General features: G+C 33.0%; 1 protein-coding gene across 1 annotated transcript; it reads right to left on the reverse strand.

Moving 5' to 3' along the window:
- Window positions 1-468: 468 nt before the first annotated feature.
- On the reverse strand, window positions 469-18,353 carry LOC130010349 (syntaxin-binding protein 5-like). The gene is made up of 11 exons (XM_050537240.2): window positions 18,130-18,353; window positions 13,871-13,990; window positions 12,978-13,100; window positions 12,294-12,458; window positions 11,603-11,703; window positions 8,996-9,086; window positions 6,440-6,548; window positions 6,075-6,170; window positions 4,854-4,978; window positions 4,225-4,346; window positions 469-2,826 (listed from the first exon to the last, which is right to left on the reverse strand). Exons 2-11 carry the CDS (start codon window positions 13,944-13,946, stop codon window positions 2,689-2,691), a joined length of 1,146 nt encoding a protein of 381 aa, XP_050393197.1. The 5' UTR covers window positions 13,947-13,990; window positions 18,130-18,353; the 3' UTR covers window positions 469-2,688.
- Between the last annotated feature and the right edge of the window lie 841 nt (window positions 18,354-19,194).

Here is a 19,194-nt window from a genome sequence, read left to right on the forward strand (position 1 = left end):
GTTGAGAATTAATAAAAATTGCAGTAGACAGATTTGTGCAAGCATTTTCAGCTTAATTTGGAACAGAAATGATTTACAATGTATAGATGAAATTAATCATATCATGCACATATTAAATTATGCAAACAATACTTACATATAGAGTGATCAAGTGATTTACCTATATGTTATTTATATATTACATGTTATAGAATTTTCAACAAAGACAAACTTAATATTGCTTATACTACAAATTTCATTATGATAATGACATATTTACAGTCTGTCATAATTTACACAATAATAAATAATATAATAAGAGTATTGTTAATTTTGAATATTTCTATATATTTAGTCAGTCTGTGCCTATATGTGCTGTAACTAATTAGTGCAAGGAAAATATAGATTTTATACATATTTTTGTAATTTTTGATGAAAGTGATCCAATAAGATCAATTTGACAACAGCACTGAAATTACTCTGTGCAAATATCATAAGTAATATATAATGTGTCAACACCTGAAATCTACATCCTAATTCTAAAAGTATGATAGTGTTTCAAGATTAATTAATGAAAACACTATGGATGAAATAGTTATGACATTAAGTTACAATCAACTGTCGATCAAGGATGACTCTTAGTTTTTAGATTTTTTGCCTTCTGTTTCCTGTAAATCTTCACAAAAGTGATACCTAAACATCTTTTAACACCATCATAGTGACCATTTTGTATGGACTAAATATTTCGATAGCACCCTTTTACAAAACAAGTACATTGAATGTGTTGATCATTTGATTATTCATAATCATATCAGACTGAAAGTTTTAAGTACATTTTTTTCTCACAGCAGCATTGTCCACCAAAAAAATTAAATATATTTCATCGAGCTAATTCACTGCAATACCAGAAAGTTTATATGTTATAAAGTTTTAATAGCCTGGGCATTAATTAATTTGAGAACTAAGATTTTAAAGGTGGGTAAGGAGACTTTTTCCCTCAATTATTTAAAATCTGTTCAATCAATTGATTAAACCCATTGTACGTATAAGCTTTACAGCCAAGAAGAAATTTTATTTGTAAAACATCTAATAAAATAAGGAATGAGTAAAGCAACATGTTATTAAATAGTCTTTAGTTTGTAGCACTACAGATTATGCTTAGGATTTCAAAGTTAAGATTCAATAAATTGAATATGTCACAGTATCATAATGGCATAAATTATAATAATAAATGAATAAATATTATGATTGTAACTGAATAACCTATATTTGTAATTGAATAAATTATGACCATAACATATTAATTTAATAAATATTTTAGATAAATAATTCAATCTTGAGTCCATAATAGAACAGTATAACATAAAAATATTATTTTCACTTGAAGGAATAAATTTGATTTCCATATAATTTTGAATCCAAAATTGATATACTCTTGAGAATAAATTGCATTTTCCTATGCTATTTAAATAGAATGAATTACTACACCATATTGTTTTCACAGAATAAACATAAACAGTATTATTTATTGATCACACAAATTTATTGTACTGAATGCAAAATGAGAAATGCAACAATAACTTGAATTGTATAATGCCCAATTCATCCAAACAATCTTTGGTTAGGATTGTAGAGAATATAAATGTAATAATAGTCCTGTGATGACAAATTATATATCAATAAAAATAACCTGAACTCTAAATTAAACACAAAGCTATTTTGATTGTGTATACATTTCTATAAATCAACTAACTTATTAACAACAATATTTAAATAATAAATAGAACATAATGAGTTTTCTTTAAATTTAAACTAATATTAATTCCATCTTCAAACTCATTCTGAATTCAGGGAAGGATTTAATAATGTTGAAATGTTGTGTAAAGAAAACCCTTAACAGATAAATTATGTTCTACAATAATTGTGGTTGATAGTATTATTAGTAGCCGTTAATTGGTTAGCTGCGAATTGGTCCCATGCGAACATGGAATGCATTAATAAAACCAAATGTACAAAAATCTAACGTCTATATACAACATAAATAAGCTCTGTATGAACAAACAACACAATCACAGCCATAATAACATATACAATCTCTCTTAATACATATAACATTATAAGAGGAACAATCTCTACAGCCTAAAACAATGGTAGACCAATATGGACTAGGCAACATTTCACACAAATTGACAATATTGCACTTGTTTACCTTGTTGTGGTAGTATAATTTCCTATACTGTACTTCTAGTGTCACAAGACAGTACCTAATCACCGACTAAAATTCTAAAACAACACAAATAGACATAAACCCTTGGTGTAACATCACACTTAAACAACTAAATATACAAAATAAGGTGATTATAGTACATAGTTTACAATAATAAAACAAATCATGTTATCAGCATAACAACGAAAAAAATCATCACATAGTATCCATTCTGGAATGAAAAGGTCCCCAGTTGAGCAGATGTAGGGAAAAATCTAGAGGTATTTGATCTGTGTCGGCGATGCCCCTTCAGACATGTGAAACCCAGGAATTCTGTTGCTAGAGTTCAGCAACCGAAACGTTTGTTGCTGAACGACAAAACTTTCCACAGAGTTGGAAGAGGCGACAAGCCTGGCGGTGCCAACATGCACAGCAATGCTAGACTGCAACAACTGTAGTCTTCCTTGATGACTAAGCCACTGTAACTAATGGTGTGCAATTCACTAAAACTGGTACCACTTTTTATCTTTGTATTTGTTCATGATTTGATGTGCTGCTTGAGCAAAACTTTCTGCCTGGGCCATCATTTGAGCCGATCTATCATCTAAATCGCCAAGTCTTTCCCCTCTCTCATTTAAAGCCTGAAAAGTGTTTCAATGTTCAAGAATTAGCTTGTTTGCCAGAAAATAACAGTTGGGTAACATTGTAATACTACCAGCGGTTGACAGGCAAGATACACCGACATTTTGCAAGAGATGGATAGAGAACAAGCTAAAAACCAAATCCAGAAAGTTATGGTCAGAAATAAGCAAATATCAAAAGCGACTGAGATCTTTGGGATACAAAGATACATTTTAAGTATCATCAAAATCAAATAAAAATTGTGACCTGTAGGAGATCCACAACCTTCGTATTACATACTTTTACACAATTTGCGTAATTAAAAAAGAGCGGCCATTTTGTCAGGCAGTTTTGTTTCAATTTTCCAGAAATTCAAATTCAACCTTCATTATGGTGGAATGGTGACATATTTAAATGTTTTTTTAAAATCGGAAAAAAAAAACTGTGACAAAACTGTGACCTCTAGAGAATCTACAATCAGTGGCCATAATCAAGGAAATTACAGTCTGATATGCGTGAATATTGAAAGCAAAAAGAGAGAGAAATGGGGTTTATCATCCACTTGACACAACATGGGACTAACATATGGTTCAATTATGCTATAACAGTAATAACTGTTTTTTTAAATTCGACAAATATCGTGCGAATATCGAAAGGAACAAAGATCTTTAGGTTATAAACATGTATTTCAAGTTCCATCAAAATTCACAAAATTCGAACTCAACCAACATTATGGTGTAATGGTGATATATTCGAACGTCTTTTATCAATGGGATAATAATTGTGACCTCTAGAGGGACCACAAGCTAAAAACACAATATTTCGTACTATCAGGGCCATAATTCAGGAAGATACGATCCATTATTCGCGGATATTGAAAGGAACCAAGATCTTTGAGTTATAAACGTGCATATCAAGTTTCATCAAAATCAGATGAAAATTGTGACCTCTAGAGCATCCACAAGCTAAAAACATGATTTTTTGTACAATCAGGGGGCATAATCAATGAAGTTATGGTCCAATATCGAAAGGAACCCAGATCTTTTTGAGATAGACCTATATTTCAAATTTCGTCAAAATTGGATAAAATTGTGACCTGTAGAGTGTCCACAAACAAATTGTGTTAGGATGGACAGAGGCAACGGCATAATACACCCACATGAAAATGTGAGCACATAAAAAGGAAATTGAACAAAAAGATCTTGTTTTTTTTACCTTTTTTTGCCATCATGATTTCTGTTTCACAACCTCAAATACAGTGTTTTAAATCTTATGAACAGAACAATGTCATGGTAAAGAATTGGTGTTTGCATATACAACCAAATTTTTCGTACTTTTTTGCCAAGTTAATTGATTTGATGCATCTATTAACAATTTAAAACCTTATATAAAACCCTTTTATATTTTTTGTCACTTACCAATCTAGTACGTGCCAAATCTCCAGCAATACCAGTACTCTCTGCTTTTAAATGAGCCATTCCTCCAGAACCAGGAATATGTTTGGCTAAACCTTTTGATGCTTTGCCACTAGACTCGCCAACTAAAATGTAAATTTTAAAAGAAAACCTTAAATTAAATTTATTTTCAATTAACTTGAAGTTGTTCATCAGCATTTGCATTTTTTCAGACAATATCTAACTTTACACTGCCTAATCCACTCTTAAATGTACTCAAATTAATAACATTTAACATATATATTTTAAAAAAAAAATAATTTGCCTAATATCAACAGCAAATAATGTCCCAGCTTGGATTGAATAGGATTAAAAAGAAACCCATCAAAAGACGTCAGACTTCAGCTAAGATTTTAGGTGGTAGTTTGTTTTGACAATATCCTATAAATAAGCTGAGGATGCCGACTGTTGAACCAATTTTGGACCGATATTCCAATTAGATATCCAGCTTCCTAAATATTACAGTTGCGTAGGATTAATTTTCTATAGAACATTCTATGCAAGATTGTAAAGTTGTCACAAAATGGAAATATTCATTCTAAACCCTTTTGTAATGTGTCTGTCCAGTAATCATAAAAAAAAAAAAAACTTACACAATTCTTCTCTGTCTAAAACACCAGTTCCTCCTCCAAAAAGATTTTTGAAGAAGCTTTGTTTGGGTGCCTCTGGTGTTTCACATGGTAAAAACAAATCTCCTAACATTTCATTTAAATTGTCACTGAAATGAGACAAATTTATGAATGTACAGACAAGAAAAGAATTGAAGGCCTTAAAAGATACTAGTGTCTACCCCTGTTCCCCCTTTCTGCAACAAGTGAATGGAGGAAATTAATGTGCACACAATATTTAGGAGAGAGAGAGAAATGGAGTTTAACGTTCACTCGACACAAAGTAGGTCATTTCGGGAGTAACATATGGTTTTTAATTTTTTATTTCAGGGGTCTTTAGCAGTGGGAGGACCCGGGGAAAACCCACGAGGTTGGACAGACGACCCTACTCCTTGTCATGTACAACCGGGGATTCAAAACCATGCAAGTTGACTCAATGACAGGCCTTATGATGCAGCGCACTGCTAACCATTCGGCCATCCAACCCCCCCACAATATTTAGGACATACGTGTGGAAATATGCTTACATATCAGCTATGTTGTGAAAAAAAAAAAAAGATAGTCACAGACAGCAGCTTATTTGAAATCTGATCGTGTTCACACCAAATATGAAGACAGCCACGCAGTGAGTAGAAATAAGCCCATACAGTAGATATGTCTCAACAGCAACTTATAGGAGAAGAAACTTGGGATGTTGAACTTGCCTTCAAGAAATCTGATTTCTGTTGTGCTTACAGAGCTTGAAAAAACCTGTTAAACACTGTTGCATATATGCTGAATAACAATAGGGTCCATGCTCTCATGATCACAATGCTTCGCACCTTTCTCTCAGGACCCCATGCTTCCCACCAAATTTGAAAAGAATTTCTTAAAAAATATAGCCTCTATCGCCTTAACAATGTTTATGACAAACGGGGCATAACTCTGGTTCGAAAGGTTGCAGAACACCAAATATCGATAGAGAGAGAGAGAGAAATGGGGTTTAACGTCCACTCGACACAAACTAGGTCATTTTGGGACTAACATATGGTTTAATTTTATTTACATAATTCGCTTGCGCGTAGGGGTCTTTAGCAGTGGGAGGAAACCGGAGGACCCGGAGAAAACCCACGAGGTTGGACAGGCGACCCTACTAATATCGATAGAGTTCATCCTCTCATGACCTGAATGCTAGACCATGACACCAATTTTTTTCATAGTGCTTACCATATTTCTGATGAGTAGGTTATTTTCTGTATTTCTGTAGGAGAACAAAGGTATAAGGCATGACCACTATTACTGAAACAGAATGTCCGTGCAACTCTGAAATACAAAAGATGATTAAATGAAAGGTCAAAATTGTAAAATAAGTTCAACAGGTGCCATGAATATAAATCAGCAAAGTATCTTTATCTTGTTCAATTCTATTGTAATAAAGCATCTCCTCAATCAATTCTTAATCGCCTTGGCATTTATAACATCATTAGTTTTGACAAGTATACCTTTTCGAAAATACAAATAAACTAAATATAACATTATCAATATCATTCAATTACAGTAAAAGTCATATGATTAAATAATATAAAACATACCTGTAGTCGGTAAGAGGCAAAAAATCAACATTTAAAAGTGGTTTTAAACTGGGTAAACTATAGGCCAATATACGACCATTGGCAACATAACACATTAAACATACACTCTCTGAAATAATAAAAACAATGTCTGATTTAAGCTTAGATTAATTCAAATTTCATGTTTAAACTAGAATTACACAGGTTTCATGCTGCAATCATTCCTTATCCATGATTAACATAAACATCATATAACAAGTTGTGAATAACATTTGTTACAGTCATAATTACTATTCATTATTCACATACGTACTAGTACTTGCGTCATTGTAAAGTATTAAGCATGTATGTAGTTGTCTCCCTTTAGTTGAAAACACACTCAATCAAGTTGTGCTCAGTCAATCATGGTTGTGCGCATGTCTAAATGAAATGAAATGAAATGGGGTTTAATGTCCTACTATTTTGCTCTGAATTGGGCTAATGAAGACGGGCATACACCATACAGTGTGTCAAGGGATCTTTTACGTGTACGTGAATGTGTACACGGGACCTCGGTTTCTTGTCCCATCCGAACGACTAGACAGTTGTTGTCAACCCCTCCGTCCTGCATCACTGATAAGGGAGAAACACGCTGGAAAATCTGGAATCTACTTTCTCGGACAATGCAGGGATCGAACACCCGACCTCCAAGCTAGCGAGCCAGCGTCTTACATGACCATGTCTAACAACAAATTTCTAAATACAAATCTACAAATACAAATCTTGCAAAACATTTCTCCCAAAACATTTGTGCAATAACATTTCTCCAAAAACATTTTTCGAATTCCATCGAACTGGAATATCATGACGACATGAGCGGAAATCAACCTTGAATACAATAAATCACCATACAATAAAGGAGAATCGAGCAAGCATATTAGTCCGGAAGGTGCGGAAGGTTTGGCATGCTAGTGGTGTATGTCTGGGTTAGGAGACCCCAGAAACCCAATTCTTAAGTTGCGCCAGTGGTGGGTGTGGTAGGAGGAGCCACCCATAGTACCCCCCAAAATGGGTTTATTCAACATGGAAGGTGCAAGTTCCACTTCAATGGCATTTGATAGAGGAATGTGCCCTGTACTAGGAAATATAACTTAAAAATGGGATTTTTGGTGGAAGGGCCACTTAAGAAGAGGCCAAAGGTCACTAATTAGCTATTTTTCGATTTTACTGAAAACGATTTTTCCATTATCTCGTGATCTATTCCAAGTATATTGCACAAAACTACATGGACATTTTTGATAGTGCTAGGAGCAAAAATATGAGACATAAAATAAATGAAGTTTTAGCTAAAAGTATGACATAATCTCAAAAATAACGAAAATATCACTCGACCCCCATCGGTAATTCAAATGTTAATCAACATGAAAGGTGCGAGTGAGAAACCAAGCCTAAATTGTACGGAATGATATCAGAAATCATTATCATCAACTTAAGAATGAAATTTCTGGTGGTCAGTGTACTTAAGAAGAGAATAATGCTGGTTTGCACAGAATGACCCCTAATTAGAAATTTCATTAACATGAAAGGTGCGACATTGGAACAAGGTGTAAAATGTAGGGAATGATCATAGGATTCACAACCACTAATTTAAGAATGAATATTTCCAGTGGTAAATGAACTTAAGAACAGCATATGTGACCAATAACCTTAAAAAAATCAGTGACAAGCAGTGCAATATGTTTCCTTACCGGTCTATAATATTTTTTTAATCCTTATTCACATATTTTTGAGAGTTTGGGTATCTTGATGCATTATTTTAAGATTACAATTTCTGCGCATGTACAAACAGATATAAACGTACAACAGTCCACCCGCTAAAACATGTGACTGGAATAAGCCCATTGCATGATGATCAAAAAGATAGAATCAGAGAACACATCAGTACATCGCAGAGTCCTCTCTAGTCTTTGATCCCGTTTCAATGTGTGTTGAGATCATACATCATCATGCAGTGGACTTCTACAGAAATAAGAGATCACAAAATCTTACAATAATTCCTATTTAGGCTTTTGAATTTTTATTTAAAATTTATAAACTATGAAATAAACAATGGTCCTCCTTTGATCGCTGTCGCTGATGTGAAATAGTTCCAAATCTTACTACTTTGTTGCATTTTTTTTCCTTTGTTTTATCTAACTGGTATACGCGTGATTGAAATGAAGGATGGAAACGAAGGGGGGGGGAGGGAATGGGGGGAGAAAATCACGTAACTGCCACTGTTGACAGACAGGAAGCTATGTAACTACATCGATTATCATAACAGAGACATTTTAATGAGTTTTAATAGTTTTATATCCACCACTATCGATAATTGTATCTGTAGTGGCCGATATATTTCACTGTCAATATCTGATATCAGTAGCCATATCAAACCATCACTAGTTATCTCCCTGGAATATAGTTTGGGTTAAAAAATTTCTATTGATGACAAATTTACTTGAAAATGCAAGGTGAAAATCAATACTTCATTTATAAATGCCAACCGCTAACAGTTAGTTGACATGGGGGGTGAAGATGGAAAATGATTTTAGTAAGTACCTCTAACAGAAACAACTTCAGCACGGACAACAAAAGAATTTTCTGTGATCTGGGCCTTGTAAGCACATGTTTGGGAAGGTAATGACATCACCTGCAAATAAAAATACAAATATAAAACAAACTCCTCATAAGAAGTTAGTGCTCATCGTAATTTCACATGTCATGTATAATATCATTTAAACTTAGCATATACATCATGGTATTGCACACAGCCTTATTAGAGTGAAGTCATGAAATAAAAGGCAGATATAGGGGGTGAATGTTAATTTATTAATACCGGTATCACAAAAGCTAGGAAAGTAACTGGTGTTGAGTTATGGTATAAGTTTAACAGTCCCTAAAAGAAATTAGAGCATCGCTAACGCTGCAATATATGTCCACATTCCTGCTTTCATTGATATGGTACCTTTTAAAATGAAGAAAATGAAATATGAAATAGCTGCAATGACTGTAATATGACAAGAGGCAAAGAAGGCTAGGCGTTGGGTTTGTTTTGCTAAATTTAGAGACTAATTATTATCAAAAAGAGTGGGTGTGACAATGCCCCAGGGGGTTGGGGAATGCACCAAAATAAACGGTTGCTGTTTTTACGGTGAGTCGGTGACTCTGTTCCAGGGGGTCACGCATGTACCAAAAATAATAGAGGTCATCCTTGGGGAACAAGGAATAAGTATGAAAAGTTTTCAAGACAATAGATTAAGAATTGCGGCCTGTAGCCGACACACAAAAAGAAAATGGGCGTGCACCACAAATACAATATCATTTACAGACAAAATATTAATAAAAAGTGGGTGGGGGGGTGGGGGAATCATGCCACCAAAATCGTTAGGGTTCTAAGATAATCCATTCAGAATTGTGGACTTCGAACGGGCTAAACACATAAACTGGACATGGCTCTGCCTCTGGGGGTCGGGACATGCACCAAAATCAATGGTTGCCGTCTTTTGGCTAAACCTATAAGGAACAAGCCAACAGTGGGGCTGATGTCTGCCGCCGAAATCCCAAAATAAATAGATGATACACATTAATTATTCGCACATTTATTTTTTTCAAAAGTCTCAAGCAATCAAACTGATTATCAACTATTATACACTAAGTTTCATCACTGTCTATCAGATAGAATCAAAGTTATTTTGTTCTAAAGCATCAACCAATGAAATTGTTCGCTCTGCTTGACTTTAGCTCTAAATGTTAATCATTCACCTACATGTAATGAACATCTACATCAAGTTTAAACATTCTACCTCAATTAAAAGCAGAGTTGTTATGTTCCAAAGTTTTTACCAATCAAATTGCTTATCGCTCCTTAGCCTAAGCAGAAAATTCTCATCATCGAACTTAGTCAAGGTAATAATATGATAAAACTATACAACAAGTGTCCTCACTCTCACTTAATTAGAACTAAAATTATCGTGTCCCAAAGCATCAACCAATCAAATTGCTTATCTCTGCTTATCCTAAGCAGACAATTCTCATCTTCGAACTTCATCAAGACATTCATCTAATAAACACCTACGCCAAGTGTGAACATTCTTGCTCAATTAGAATGAGAGTAATTGTAGGGGTCTTTAGCAGGTTTATCCTACGAAGAAAATGCTCATCTTCGAACACCATCAAGGCACTGACCTAATAAACACCTACACCAAGTTTGAACATTCTACCCCAATTCGAAGTAAAGTAATTGTTCCAAACTCTTGACCAATCAAATTTCTTATCGCTCTGCTTACCCTAAGCAGAAAATGCTCATCTTCGAACTCCATCAAGGCATTGACCTAATAAACACCTACACCAAGTTTGAACATTCTAGCTCAATTAGAAGGAAAGTTATTGTGTCCCAAAAAGTGTGATGGACAGACAGACGGATGGACAGACAGACAGACAGACAGACAAACCCATTTTAATAGTCCCCTAGGCAGGGGACAATAATATATTCTAAGTACAAAGACAATCCATTAAGAATTGTGGCCAGTAGGCAAAACACAGACATACAAAGAAAAAATGGGTGTGGCTCTGTCCCTGGGGGTCGGGCATTCACCAAAAAACAATTGGGATCAACCTTAGGGTATAAGGAATAAGTATGCAAAGTTTCAAGATGATATGTTAGGAAATGTGTCCTGTAGACAACAAACAAATACAAGAAATAGGTGTGGCTCTGCCCCTGGGGGTTGGACATGCACCAAAAACAAAAGGGATCATCCTTAGGGGATAAGAAATTAAGTATGTAAAGTTTCAAGACGATCAGTTAAGAATTGCGGCCCATAGGTGACATACAGACACACACACTATAATTTACATAGTTAATTATCAAATAATTGAACTACAGCGGTCGCAGATAATCACTCAATATTTCTTTTGAAATTTAATGAAAATATCATACAAACGTGTGTAATTTATTTACCAGTTTGAAAAAAATGCAAAAAAATGGAAAAGACCATAAAAGTGTCTAATATTGATTGTATTATGATAAATGATATATGAGACACAATCATTTCACCAGGTGTTACATTAATAGAATTATACATTAAATCATAAAATTGACAGTTTCATGTACTAATGTATTTTAAGTTCAAAATCTATTACATGTCAATAAATAATATGCATTCATACCCGAGCTTGTTTTTCTGAACAGATGATGCCAAATTGTCGATCACACAACTCAGTTGATGATGTAGGCGATATTCTTTGTTTACTTGTAACAGACATCTGTCCTGAAAATGCAAAATATGAAAAAATTAAAATACTTTGTTTAATTATCAACTGTTCACCTGTCTTAGGACACATAACAGACTAAGACTAGGGGTTCTTGCAAGATTTTTGTTCAAATCTGCAGTAATTGCTTATTGTGTCAAAAGGAAGTAATCTTTTGCAATGCAGAAGACAAAGTTTAACACACGTTTTACAAATTATTGCAACAGAGTGACATTTAGATTACCGGTATAAGGTAGCACCCTGAGTTTATTGCAAATCTTTTTGGATTGGACACTTAAAAATTATAAACAACATACTGGACAAAATTTATTATTAGAATTATTCAAAACATTAAGGCTGTATTCATTGAGAAATAAAGAATACAAATATATTGAATTCTTATACAAAATTTAGCCTAAGTTACCTCTTTGTTCACATTTTTACTTTTGAAAATGGTGAACACAATACAGTGGTTTCACTTAACAGGTTGTGGCAAAAGTACGGAGGTGGATGTCTATTTTAATGTGTTACTAGAAATTACATTCAAATATGCTTTCATAAATATTTTATACATTATTTTAATCAAAACAAGAAACACAAACAGGCGTACCAGACTTACTAAATTTTAAAGCTCTTTCATCTCTGGTCATATCTCTAGCTTCCTTGGGGTTTCCTGGTGATTCTTTCCAATGTTCACATTGGGATGGTATTAACACTCCATTACAGTCTAAAAATGACATGGCTAATATTGACCCTTTTAATCGGAATATTGTACCTGCAACAAAAACAGAAATATTAAATATAATTTATGACAATTTAGTAATATGATATGAGTACATAATGTTGTGTATCATTTGTATTTCTTTATTTTAGCGGATTAAAGATGTTATCTAGCTTGCTCTACTAACTGGTCAGTTAGCCTATGCAGGAAATCTGCACAGCAAAACATAGAGAGACCAAACAAAATAGCATAGACAATACAGATAATATAGGATATATTCATACTATCAAGACATGTCAATCACTTGATTGACTGATTGAAAATAATTTTCAATACAGTTTATGTCAAATAATTGTTATTTGAGTTTGCAGAAACCACCTGTAGTAGATCTATGGTTACATAGGTACAATAATAAAAATTATCGGAACATTTCAATGTTATCTTCTACAGGACATCAGAAAAAAACAAAAAAGTTTCATCTGTCCTCTGTCATTGCTATTTGATATGTCAAGAATTGTGGTAGATGCATTTCTGTTGATGGTGTGAACTATGCAAATTAAATGAAGAACTTGCCACTAGGAGAGACAATCACTGGTTGTGTTGCTCTCTGTTCCTCTGAAGTTGGTAAATTTAAAACTATAACTATCACAGACCCTAGACTGGTTCCCACATACAAACATGGACATGTAAAATTATCTGAAAATAAAACAAACACAAACTATATAGTAGGGTGCCCCCACCATAAATAGATATATCCAAGTATTTTGACAATTATACCACAATATCTCGTAATGAAAAAATAGACAGGCCAGGATAATCAAGACTATTTTCTATATAACATTACAGAAAGCTAGATCGATAAATCTAATTAAGTAACTCTTGAGTTAGGCAACTCAACAATTGTTTTGAGAACCTTGTAAAAGCAAAAAGAAAATACTACTAGTATTCTATTCTTGTCTAATGACGGAGCGTTGGAGTCATTAATGGTACCAAACCAAAAGATGCCACTCTGAACGATATAGCTAAGTTTCTAAAGCTGCTGTAACAACCAAAAAGCTAAGTATCGTTAATAAGATTTTTTACTAAGATTTTTTACGGCTTTAATAGTCGATAGATGTGTAGAAAAATTCATGTGTGATGGTTATTTATAGCCTAATAGAACATACCCCGAATTATTCTCATGCTGCGTGCATTCTATAGCCTGTAATCACATGAGAACTCACATTTAAGAGTGAACATTTACTGTGGTGAGTTTAATTATTAATAGAGCAAATTTTGACTGCGTGGGACACCCTATATATAGTTACTGATATGACCGGAAAGTAAATGAACAAATGATCACGTCATGAAATTCTAGTGGAAAATTTGAAACATAATTGTATCCTTAACATTGAACATCTGTACAAGGAATGTAAATAATAATCAAAACCAAGCAATTTTAACAATAATATCGTAAGAATCTTTACCTGTTTTGCGAGTATATGAGTCAGCAAATGTTAAACATTGAATGGCTTCTTTAGATACATTTTCTATACTAGACATACTAGAACTACGGGATCGAGAAAATGATGACCCATCATTACGATCTAAAAGAAAAACATATATTACACAATTAGACAAAATGTTCAAAAATGTATCTAAGTGTAAAGGTAAGCTTCCCAATAAATCAGATAATTTGAGTGCAATAATAGTAATGCTTAAAATTACTTATTGAAATTTATTACATGTATTTTCAAAATTAACAAACACAAATCTGTCCAGATATAGATGAATGAAATTTACATGTAAAGATATTATATTACATTATCAGGGAAAACAAAGGCTATATATAACACATTATAATTAATAATAATCTGTAATAATATAAAAATCAAATAAATTCAAATCTTCTTTAATAAAAAAGACATTGTCTTATTCTATACTTTAAAACATTTGGGAACAAACATCTATTTATAGTTTACTTCCATAATATATCAAAAAGAGAGATCACAGTAGTAGGCCACTGAGATTATAAAATCCCATGAACATTGTACAAATTTTATATATACATTACAGCAGCCTGAAACTCATGTTTTATTCAAATAATAGAGTACCTGATACTTTATACAAGCGGTTGCCATACAAGATACGCCCACATTTTGCAATAGATGGACGGAGAACTGGGAAACGGGGGTCATTCTCTCATTGTTCCAATGCTTTACATTGGATTAGAAATAAACCCTCTATCGTTTTCACAAGGTTTTCAAAAAAGGGGGTAACTACGAAATGGAAGGTTGCAGAATGCTAAATATATATATCGATTGGGTCCGAAATAAAACTCTGTACATATATGCCATATCCTTCAATAATAACGACAATATTTTTAAAATTAAACCTCTGTCAGCATGTGTATAAAATAAAAAATCTTTACGGTAAATAAAATTCTGTACAAATATGCCATATCCTTCAATAATAATGACAATATTTTTAATATTAAACGTCTGTCAGCATGTGTATAAAATAAAAAATCTTTACGGTAAATGCTATGTAAAACTGAATCTACCTAATCCCAACAGATGCATGTCACGCGTCATCGGGATTAGGCATTGAAGATTCTGTCTGAAAAATATATCATTAATGACTGCTTCTCGGGATATTCGGTGTTGTATCATGCGATTATATTTAACTGGTCAGTGAAACCACCAAATGTATGATACAATTATTATTTTAATATCTACCCAGAACTCATACGGAGCGTCAAAGACGGCGTGATTCCCGAGATTCACACTCATTGCCAAAATGGCTTATTTCCACAAAGGCAACTTGTTATTGCAGCCGACAAGCAAGTTGATTGACTTCTTAATCAACGAGTAATTATTAATCCGTTGTAATTGATTTCTGATATACCATAGTGGCCAGTTCATTGTTTTATCAATCGGCTGGACCTTTCATGAACCCAGTGGTTCAGAATGTGACCTCTAGGGGGTCCACAAGCTAAAAACATGAGTTTTGTACAATCAGGGGTCATAATCCAAGATGTTACGGTCAGATATGCGCGACTATAGTAAGGAACCGTGATCTTTGGGATATAAACACATATTTTAAGTTTTATCTAAATTGGATAAAAAAAAATTTATCCAATTTAGATAAAACTTAAAATTTTTCATAGAATCATGCGCCATAATCCATGAAGTTATATTCCGGTACATGTAATATCAAAAGGAACCAAGATACTTGGGATATAACCATATATTTTAAGTTTCGACAAAATTGGAAAAAAATTGTGACCTGTAGAGTGTCAATAAACAAATATAAACAAATGAATGTACGGACGGACAGGGGCAACAGCATAATACGGTCACATGAAATTGTTGGCATATAAAAAGGCAATGTTTCAAATTTGCACTATTCTTGTTATTTTATCAAATGATAATGTGATTTTGAACCAAATATTTCATCAAATATTATTTCTGATAATTATAAACTATCTGACATTGCAGCCAATCAACTATTTACAACATAAAATATAATGTGATAAATGTGTTTAGAGGTGCCCATAATTAGAAATAACCAAACTTTCATTTTATATAAAGCTGGATCATTTTGCTATTTACAATAAAAACATGCAGCAGATCACAAAATAAACTGTAATAATTCTGTTCCGTTATAGAAACTAGAGGTAAATAAAATTTAGATAAAGAAAAGATAAAAAGAATTTAGAAGTTTTACAAACTACAAAAGAAAATTAAATTATCTACTGGTACATCCTCTTTCCTTAGAAGAAATTCAATCATGTCTAAATCTTTTCTAACCATACATACACCCACATCAAACTTTAAGATCCAGCCAGGTATTCAGTCACAAATTCATTGTTATTTATCTAGAATAAGCCTGTACAATGTTTTACAATTTTTTTAAATGGATTTTCTAAAATCTGGTGTTGTCATATGTAATGACAAAGACAACAATTGTTCAATTAATGCACGGCCAGACTTGTTTTGGCAATGACAATATAAGACCACAATCCACAGATATTTTGGTAGGCGAATAAATAATATAATTAGTGCTATGTAGAGATACTCTACCTAACTCATTAATATCATAAACATCTATATAAATAATAGATCTGATCATAAAAATCATGGAAACACAGTGTTTAACTTCTTTTTTCTAAGTCAAGAGGATGTATACATGATTTGTAACACAATTTATTAAGCAAGTTCGCTTTGACTCTTTAAAGATAAGGACTTTCTTCTACTCTTTCAGAAGATGGTTATTACTCCTAAATTGAATTGTGTTGACCTTATAATAGATCATAGGGTCCATGACTGAACACAACCAACTAAAAAGTGCCCCTCTTGCAGACGTGGAAAATCTTTTTTTTTTTTCTTTTTTTAAATTGGAAGATGATAATAATGTATTGTAAATCTGTCTTCCACTTACTAGAAGCCTCCATAATTTAAACAAACCAGCTATAAAAGAACATTTAAAAAATATTTGAAAATAACAACAAAAGGATGATACAACTATGAACTGACGGTGTGGGAAGATTCCTCATCAACAATATTTAACAACAAAATCCAATATAAAAGTACAAGAGTTACTCTACCCCATGATGTCATTCACATTACTAAGGTGTGAAATATACATGTATATAGGTGAATCAAAGTTTGTAAAACACTGTATATTATCTATAGGTATTATTTTGTTCATTACATAAAGTGAATTAAAGTAGAATTAACTCTAACCTTTTTTCTAAGTTTGTATAAATGTTCATACATCAATGAAATTAAATGAGCCATACCAGATATATGTCTGTGACAGAAACTGGTTAATTCTGTGTGAAAGACTCGTAGAAAAGTTTATCCTAAAGATTTGTAATAATTATTCAAATAAATACAATCAATCACTTTTTGAGTGAAAAGCAAAATCTTTTCTTGAAAGCAGCATTTATCAGGTCACCTTTTGGACATAATCTACAAGCCAAGATTCTTTCTTTGTGTTTCGTAATCACATTAAGCAATTAAAGTGGCTCAATATTTTTGAGGTTAAACTTTCAGGCACATAACATAGGCAATTTCTTTACTATATATAACTCACTGTTGTTTAAACCACACCCACTCTTTGTTGTCTATACTTTAACTGAAAATAATGTCTGCATGTATTATGTCTTAATGTTTTTATTATATGTTACTATAAAATATATCACAACACTTTTTGAACTATATTTAGGACAGTGTAATAAATGTGCTCATGTGTAAAAATCCAATTAAAAAGGTTCACAAAACACAACACTAGACAACATGAAACCATTTTGGGATACTTTTTCTATCCAATAGATATAGAGTATTTATATACTGTTATAATTTCAAAGAGTTTTAAAATGCTAAATTTAGTAAAATAATAGCCTAAACTGTGCAAGAAAGGGTCAGTGGTCAGAAAATGAAACAGCCAGATAATGTCTAGAAAAATGTTTTCTAGTTGGTGATTTATTTATTTCTTTTAAAGTGACAGCACTGCATGTTTTGCTGACAAAAAATCACCAGACTTTAATCATGCCACATAGATAATTATGTGTTATGTTTATTTTTAAGGGAATAGAGAAGTATTAAAAGAATAGGTAAGATGAACATCATGGGGTTTAAGTAACATTTCACTACAACTAAAATATAAAGCCGGGCACCTCCACCATTCGATTCCTCCACAGACGCCACACTTTGAACCTTCTTCAATTTTTGGGTGGTACCTTGAGATTTTGTCCGCTGTATTGCCGGAGGATGTTGTCTCTTTTGTTTGAAACTCGTAGGACTCAAACACACACCGTTAATCTAGAAATCAAGGTTAAAATCAAATTCCAAATCAAATACCATTCAAAACCTAACATCACAAACCAATACATGCTCATGCAAAATAATCGCATTGCCCAAATTCTACAGACAGAAACACTGAAGTGAATCTAAAAATAAGCAAATATAGAAAACTGCTTGGAGTGTAACGTAATAGATCTATCTAAATGTTCTTTATAAATACAATCTAATTTTCATCCAAATTTGAAATTTTGATTTAATAAGAAATTCCCCGAGCAGTTTCCTTCTGAAAGACTATACATGAAAACCAGATGAAACCCATATACAAGAGAAACATTCACTTCTCTCCCAGATCTAGTGCAAGGGAAGCAAATCTCACCCTGAAAAAAGCCAAAAACATGGATAAAATATCAAACACCACAGATAAAAACATTACCATTAAAATACATACGACAGGTACTGAAGTATATACCTACCTACTTTTAAACTGTGTAAGATATCAGATACACTCATGCGCCTCACCGAAGGCTTGTGGGCATTTTCGGAACTTAAATCAACCACATCTACTTTAAAGCTGCTTTTCGGTTTCTCTTTTTCTTTTTCTGAATGTCTATGGGCATGATGAGAATCATCATTCTCTGTGTTTTTCATACCAGCTAACTGACGTATTTTAAGACTCATTTTGGTGCTCATTTTGCGCAATAAAGTTTTAGTATGGTTATCATGACTAGTGGTATGTTTATCAGTGGCCATTTTATGATTATTATTTTTAATATCAAACACATCTTTACTTTCGGATTCACTTTCTTCTTCAGAAGTTAAATTCAACTTTTGCAGTTGTTCATGTTGAGAAATTTTTCTATGAGGCGTAGGGACGCCAACACTGGGATCCGGATCCGAAGAAGTTCGTCGCAATAGAGGGTGTGGTTTATTACTTATGATGGCTGTCACAGGAGCCTCAATTTTAACGTGCTTATCGGATTCGTCTGATGATGTCTTAGTGA

The sequence above is a fragment of the Patella vulgata genome, chromosome 2 (assembly GCF_932274485.2).
Source record: "Patella vulgata chromosome 2, xgPatVulg1.2, whole genome shotgun sequence".
NCBI lineage: Eukaryota > Metazoa > Mollusca > Gastropoda > Patellidae > Patella > Patella vulgata.